General features: G+C 35.3%; 1 protein-coding gene across 1 annotated transcript; it reads right to left on the bottom strand.

Moving 5' to 3' along the window:
• Positions 1–557: 557 nt before the first annotated feature.
• LOC113328391 (aspartic proteinase nepenthesin-1-like) lies at positions 558–2,009 on the bottom strand. Its single transcript, XM_026575509.1, has 2 exons — positions 787–2,009; positions 558–685 (listed from the first exon to the last, which is right to left on the bottom strand). The coding sequence occupies exons 1-2, from the start codon at positions 1,970–1,972 to the stop codon at positions 603–605; spliced, it is 1,269 nt and encodes a 422-aa protein (XP_026431294.1). The 5' UTR covers positions 1,973–2,009; the 3' UTR covers positions 558–602.
• Positions 2,010–7,056: the final 5,047 nt, after the last annotated feature.

Raw genomic sequence — 7,056 nt, 5'->3', positions numbered from 1 at the left:
AAGATTTAAATCTTAAAAATGGCCGCAAATAAAAGGAGAAAGAAAAATGAGAAGTGCGTCTTCTTGGAATGGAAAATCTAAATCTTAGCTCTTACAACCTACCTTGTTCTTTTTAGCTATTTTTAGCATACAGTAATATCAAGGAAAATGATAATAATCCTATAAAAAAAATGGTACCGAGATGGTATCTGTCTTCTCTGAAAATTGAACCCTGTGTTTAAGGACATGAATTAACGGAGGAGCATTCGTGGGCTTGTCATGAATCATGACAAGGTTGTGTGGACCCGTTCAATTCAGCGGACGATAGAAAATAATCAAATATAAAGACACAATAGAATTTTGGCGTAAATAACTCCACAAAATAATCTCAGGGAGCAAGAAACTGAGAAAAACTTCTAAAATTTAACATAAAATATTTTTGTTTCATTCATGAACCTAAATTGTAACTAGATTATGTTGTCTCGATCAATCATGCACCTACATCGCATTGCTCTTCCTTAAAAAAGAGGCCGTCGCCACCAAGATCGTACATAATCCTTTTGTTAGCTTGTTGCATAGCTCCTAAAGTTACATCATAAGGATCAATATTGTCTTCCTCCAAGCTAACGATACCAAGACATATCATGTTTTGATCTCCCATATAGACAAAAATACCAGACATTTGCCGAATAACAAAATCCGCATCCTGGAAATGAAATGTCATTGTCGGAAAGTTATTGAAAGCTGGTGGTATAACCCAACACGGATCTAAAAAAGGGTGAGGAGCAGGATCAACCGGATCAATACCAAGTGGATGGAAGTAGTCCACGAACAATTGCCTAACTCTTTGAAAATGATCAAAACCCATAGTGGTGAATGGAGATGCTGAATCGATGATAGTCCCACCAAATCCATCTGCCCTAATCACGAAAGCATGTTCGTCAAACCCTGCACTTACTCGACCTACACTAATATCCCGGAGAGTCAAGTGGTAAGGCGACTTTAAGTTAGGATCTTGACTCAATGGAGTTCTACGTACTTCAGGTCCTCCACCAATTATTGCGTCTGCACCAAATCTTAAATACGTGTGCGATGCATCAGCACCAGGAAGATCGTACGACTCCAAGCAGTATTCAAATTTATTATCTAACTGAAGTACCAAAGAAAATCCTTCATCTCCTTGTCCTAAACCGAGATATCCTGCTATAGGAGCAGTTCCAGGTGCAGGTATCGGCCCATCCCAGTCATGATCACCCTCACGCTCAGGAACATCTAGTACTTGTCCGAAATCCGTCTGGTCAAGGCCACAACCCATGATTATATTTTCAACACTTTCAAGGTCACCGGTATTTGAGTTTATAGTGAATGTTTCTTTAACAAGCTCACCAGATGATTGTGCTCCGGTCAAGTATCCTTGTCGGTACAAACAAAAGCCATCCTCGTCGCAAAAATCACCCACACAGTACTCCTCTTGCTGATCACAAGGGATGGGATGATACGAATTCGAACCTCCCTGATCATAATATTCCGAATCTTGATAGAAATAATGATTGCCACCACGACACTGAGTCCATATAATATCGGTACTGGTATCGATAATTAAATAAAAACTCTTGAAAGTTTGTGGTTGACCATTGAAAGTACCTATACCTACCTCACCAATGTAAAAGCCTGTGTCGTCGTCTTTCACGAGTGAAACAGGTACGCTTGCAACATCGGGATTCATGGTGCTGCTTCTATTATAAGCAGCAGCTCTTGCCGATCCAAGGTGACGTACTCGAGATTTGGATTTTTCGACGAGTCTTCGAAACCTTTCTGCTTGTGTTAAATTAGCATACCTTGAATGTAGAGGTGATTCTTTAGAGTCGCTGCGAATCATTTTCATGCTAAACCCTCTTGGTTTAACAGCAGTGGCCAAGCTTAGTAGAATTGAAAGATAAACCAATGTTGTTATAAAATTGATTGAAGAAGAAACAGCATAATTTCGACTCATTTTTGTTTTTGTTTTTTTTGACTGGACAGAAGAAATTCCGAGCAATTTTGAGTTGGGAATTAAAATGAATTCATATTGCTATTTATAATAAGTTTCTCAAAACCCAGCTTTAAATGTAAATATATTCTGTATATACTGTATCAGGTGATTCTAACAAACAGAATGAATGCATATCTTCCATTTATACGGAACGAGATCTTTGCATATATTACATAATTGATTTTGTAAATAAATATACATTATTAATTAGTAGTAATATATTTTAGTTGTAGCAAAAACCATATGGTCCTAGGAATAATATATTAGGATGAGTCTAATCCAGTTGACCCAGTTAATTGTCTATTTGGTCTTTTTCTTAAATATAAATTATGGTTTTTGATCCTGGAAATTATATTTGGTCCTAGGGTGATGTCATGGATGATGTAATTGTCATCTTGTAGTGGCAGAAATACCCTTGTGGGACCATTACATTATCCATGACGTCACCCTAGGATAAATATAGTCAATTATGAAGAGAGAATATATTATTTTCAGATTCTCTTTCTCTCTCTTCTTTATTTTCAGATTTACTTTCTCTCTCTTCTTTATTCCTAGATCTAGTTTTTTTCTTTCCCCTATTTTTTTTTCTCTGCTCATGATGAAGATGAAGATGATGATGAACGACGGTGTTTTTGGGTTCTTTTTTCTCTGTTAATGTTGTTGTTGATGATGATGATGATGATGAAGGCGATAAAGAAGATGATGATGATGAAGTTTTTCCGTTTCTTTTTCGTTGTTTGTTGATTTACTGCTGCTGTTGAAGATGATAAATATGATGAAGATGATGATGATGATGTTTTTTAGATTTGTGTTCTTTTTTCGTATTTGTTGTTTGATGTTGTTGTTGAAGATGATGAAGACGATGAACATGATGAATACGATGTTGTTGTTGTTTTGAAGACGATGATGTTTGTTGTTGTTGTTGTTGAAGACGTCGAAGAAGATGATGATGTTTTTATATGGAGTTCATTTCAGAAATAAAGTCTGTTTTTATATGGAGTTCATTTCTGGAATGAAGTATATTTTTTTTAGGTTTTATATGGACTTCATTTCTGGAATGAAGTTTGTTTTTTTAGGTTTTTATATGGACTTCATTTTTGGAGTGAAGGTTGTTTTTTTAGGTTTTTATATGGACTTCATTTCTGGAATGAAGTCTGTTTTTTTTAGGTTTTTATATGGACTTCATTTCTGGAATGAAGTTTGTTTTTTTAGGTTTTTATATGGACTTCATTTCTGGAATGAAGTCTGTTTCTTTAAGTTTTTATATGGACTTCATTTCTGGAATGAAGTTTGTTTTTTTAGGTTTTTATATGGACTTCATTTCTGAAATGAAGTCTGTTTCTTTAAGTTTTTATATGGACTTTATTTCTGTCTTTTTAGGTTTTTATATGGACTTCATTTCTGGAATGAACTGCTACAAAAAAATAAGCAAAAACTAACACGGAAGGGTACTTTTGTCAGTTTAATATTTTTAAATAATTATGGACTAAACAGTAAAGGTGTTTTCCTAAAGGACCAAACAGACATAGGCCCACCTAAAAATGGACCAAACGATATTTTTCCCAATTAAGTTTCCGTATTATTAGAAAAATAAATTAATAATATCGTTGTTAATATATTTTTTTTATAAAACACGATATATAACGCGGACTACCATACCAACTCGCAAAACTTTGGTAGATCTAACGATCAAGATTATATTAATATGGAAAGATATCCCGACAGAAGTTTGGTATCCCTTTTATAAGAATAGAGTGCGCATTGCACATACTTATGCGTGTCATTTCCGGTTTAAATTGGGTATAATGTGTGTGCTCAAGAGCATATTCAAAATTTATTAAAGTTTTCAAAAGAATTTATGATTTCACCGAGTCCAATTTTGTGCACACTACTTTAAAAAGTGTGCACAGACAAATGAATTCTATTGGTTGATTCAAATGGACAATTATTTCGCTATTTTTTTGTTTTCTAATATGCTGTGTTCTGAAAATGACAAGAAATTTATCGTCATATATATAATAGGATGTCATTTGTGATTTGCCCCATCCAAATCCATCCCTATGGATATCCATCTCATTTGGATAGGGTTTTACCCACACAAATAGGGATGGGATCGAGTATGGGTGTGTAACACCCGAAACCTAAGTTACGGGGAGGGGAGGTAGGGATCTGGATTCAAGGTTCAAGTCTCGTCCCTTTGATATTATAAGGGTTTAGACTATGGTGCGAGAATTTATATTGTATTATACTTCTGTCGTTAAGCAGAGCCTCTTTGTAGTGATCAGATAAAATAATCACTACAAAAAGTTAAAGTAGATAAAGAAGTTGAAGTATATAGTGAAAGGGTTAAGGTGGACAAAAAGTGAATGAAAAAGGAAAAGTAACAAAAATGATAGCCAATTATACATTCATCCTTCCAAGTTTAATATTTTATAATGTATTGTTTATAGTTTACTTGAATCACATTTATGTTTTGATTACTGAAAATTTCATAAAGTATATCTTAACTCAATGTTATAGGTAACGCATGAGAAACCCGTCTCATATGGGTATTCCTCATACCCGTCCCGTCCTGGCTCATATGCACGATGCATGTGTATTTTTTTTAAGAACGAGGCAGTGACTGAGATTAGCATAAGCATGTCATACCCTTCCCATCGCTATACATGCGAAAAAGGAACACTTCATCATTTTTAGGGATTCGCAACGGAATCTGGACGTTGCTGACCGGGGTTGCAACAGCAGATCGACGTTGCAAAACATGGCGTTGCACTTATTCGCAACGGCATAAGCTCCGTTGCGACTCTCGGTCAGCAACTGGGATTCGCAACTGCAAGTGCCGTTGCGACGCTATTTATTCGCAACAGAGGTCTTCCGTTGCTAAGCTGTTTCGAATTACAGGAATACCCCTACCCGGAACTAAATGTTATTGGTTCTGGTTCTAATTTAGCAACAGATTAATGACGTTGCTAATATTTTGCAACATAAAAAAGGTCAAGTCTTCATTGACCTGGTCAAAATCCGTTTCCCCCCACATTTCTCCCCTGCAGTTACCGAGTTCCCCAAATTCATCATTTCCACTGTCATTCATTCATTCAACATACAAAACTGTATCTTATTATGAAAAATGGATTCTTCAATTGATGTTAACAAAAAGTAGTATTTAATACAAATATATTCCAAGTATCACAACAAACTAGTGTACACATTAGAAACATACTTGGTTCCTAAGTTAAGTTCAGTTCATGGAAAATATAGTTGCAGATTCTTGGTTATATATGGAAACATTGTATATATTCTGTATGATAAATCTCCACTACAAAAAAATAGTCTACAGCTTAATACACACATGGAAATCATAAAAAACACAAACTCACTACCTCCTCCTCGGAAGAACCCAAACTTCTGTCTGTCGCTCCAATAGAAACACTCTTCGAAACTGCTTACGGTTGTTCCTTCAACTCCTGAATCAATTTAACAGAATGTAAGTTCCTCAGTGACTGATTCAAACCAACAGAACCCTTCTTCTTCTGTACTGAGAACAGACTACAATTTGTATCAACAATTATACTAAGCTTAGTTAGAACTAAAAATTTGTACAATTGAACTTATTTTGAATCTGGGTATCATTATATGCAAAGGGGGAAGGGGATAAGTTAATATCTTACTTCTTCATCAGAAGAGAAATCTTATTCAGGGGATAAGTTAATATCTTGCTATGTTAAGTTCAGTTTTATCCTCAACAGCTTGCGCTACCATAGGGAAACTTCCATGAATGAGTCTGCTCAACCGTAGAGAGTTCACAACCCACTGAAAAAGCCAAGTAATTTTCTATCTAAGTAATTCAGTCATTCACAATATTGGGCAAAAAGTTAAAATGTAACAGAATCAATGCCCTGGAACTATCTTTACCAATTAACAATCAATGCTCATTACAAAGAGCTTTGAGAGATGGTTCCAGGTCTGACAAAACTGTGAACTGCACAAATAGAATAAACTAGATCATATAAGTTAAGAGTGTTGTTATAAAGACCCACCAGACCCAATGGCTTAATGAATAAAATGCAAATGATAATGTAACGAAGATCAAAACTGTGATGCAAATGAAATCAACAAAGTTATAAACTTCACACTGTAAATCATGGCAACCGATATGAAAAGCACACCATAAAGGGGCAAGTATCCAGATCAGTCACTGAGAAAGAACAATTACTTTAAGTAAAACATGACCAGCCATGACCTGCCATAACGAATAATAAATAAAATAAAATAAAATAAAATGTGTCAGTAATAAGAATTATTTCATGGAAAAATTAGTAATCTCATGGTAAATTCTCATAGTAATAAAATCTAAAGAAATACGTATTCAGCATCAACATATGTTCCTGTCAAATTGGCGAGTACAACTTCAAAAAGAAAAGTAATAAAACTGATTGTGTAACCCGTCTAGTATGATCGACTTACTGCCAAGATCCCCAGCTAGTCGAAAATAACTGTGCAGACTATGAAACAGCTTGCGGCAATCAACAATAGTAGTTGCGAAGTAAACCATTTTTCGTAACACTACAAAACAGAGGGCCTTTAGTGATGATTTATAAACCGTCACAAATAACAAAAATCGTCACAAATAGCAGAAAGACCGTCACGAAAACACATTTGTACGGGCGAAATTCCGTCGTTACTACAGGGGTCACAAATATATTTTGTGACGGTTTAAGACCATTTGTGACCTTCGGTCAACCGTCACGAATTGTTATTCTATTTGTGGCTCCTTGTCAAGCCGTCATAAATTGTTTCTTGCCGCCGACGGTTACTGTTCTCGACGTTCGTAGGTTACTGTTCTCCGTGCCGGATTTTAGATTCTCAGAATTACAGTATTCTCAGAAATCTTAAGACATTCACACAATAATTAAACGACACTCGCATCATTCACAGTGAACCAGAAACTTATAGCTTTCATAACAAATTTTTACATTGTTACACCATAGAAACTTATATATTCAACAGTAAAACGTTTAACCTGTTTCATAAACATAAATCTGGGC

This window comes from Papaver somniferum, unplaced genomic scaffold (assembly GCF_003573695.1).
Source record: "Papaver somniferum cultivar HN1 unplaced genomic scaffold, ASM357369v1 unplaced-scaffold_107, whole genome shotgun sequence".
NCBI lineage: Eukaryota > Viridiplantae > Streptophyta > Magnoliopsida > Ranunculales > Papaveraceae > Papaver > Papaver somniferum.
The sequence above is the reverse complement of the archived record's forward strand: the minus strand, read 5'-3'. Positions and strand labels throughout refer to the sequence as shown.

Excerpts from the sequence above, each read along its gene's own strand:
- LOC113328391 (XM_026575509.1), bottom strand. The coding sequence starts at position 1,972 with ATGAGTCGAAATTATGCTGTTTCTTCTTCAATCAATTTTATAACAACA. Across the intron at positions 686-786 it reads GGACTACTTCCATCCACTTG|GATGCGGATTTTGTTATTCG; the intron begins GTATTGATCCGG and ends TTTCATTTCCAG.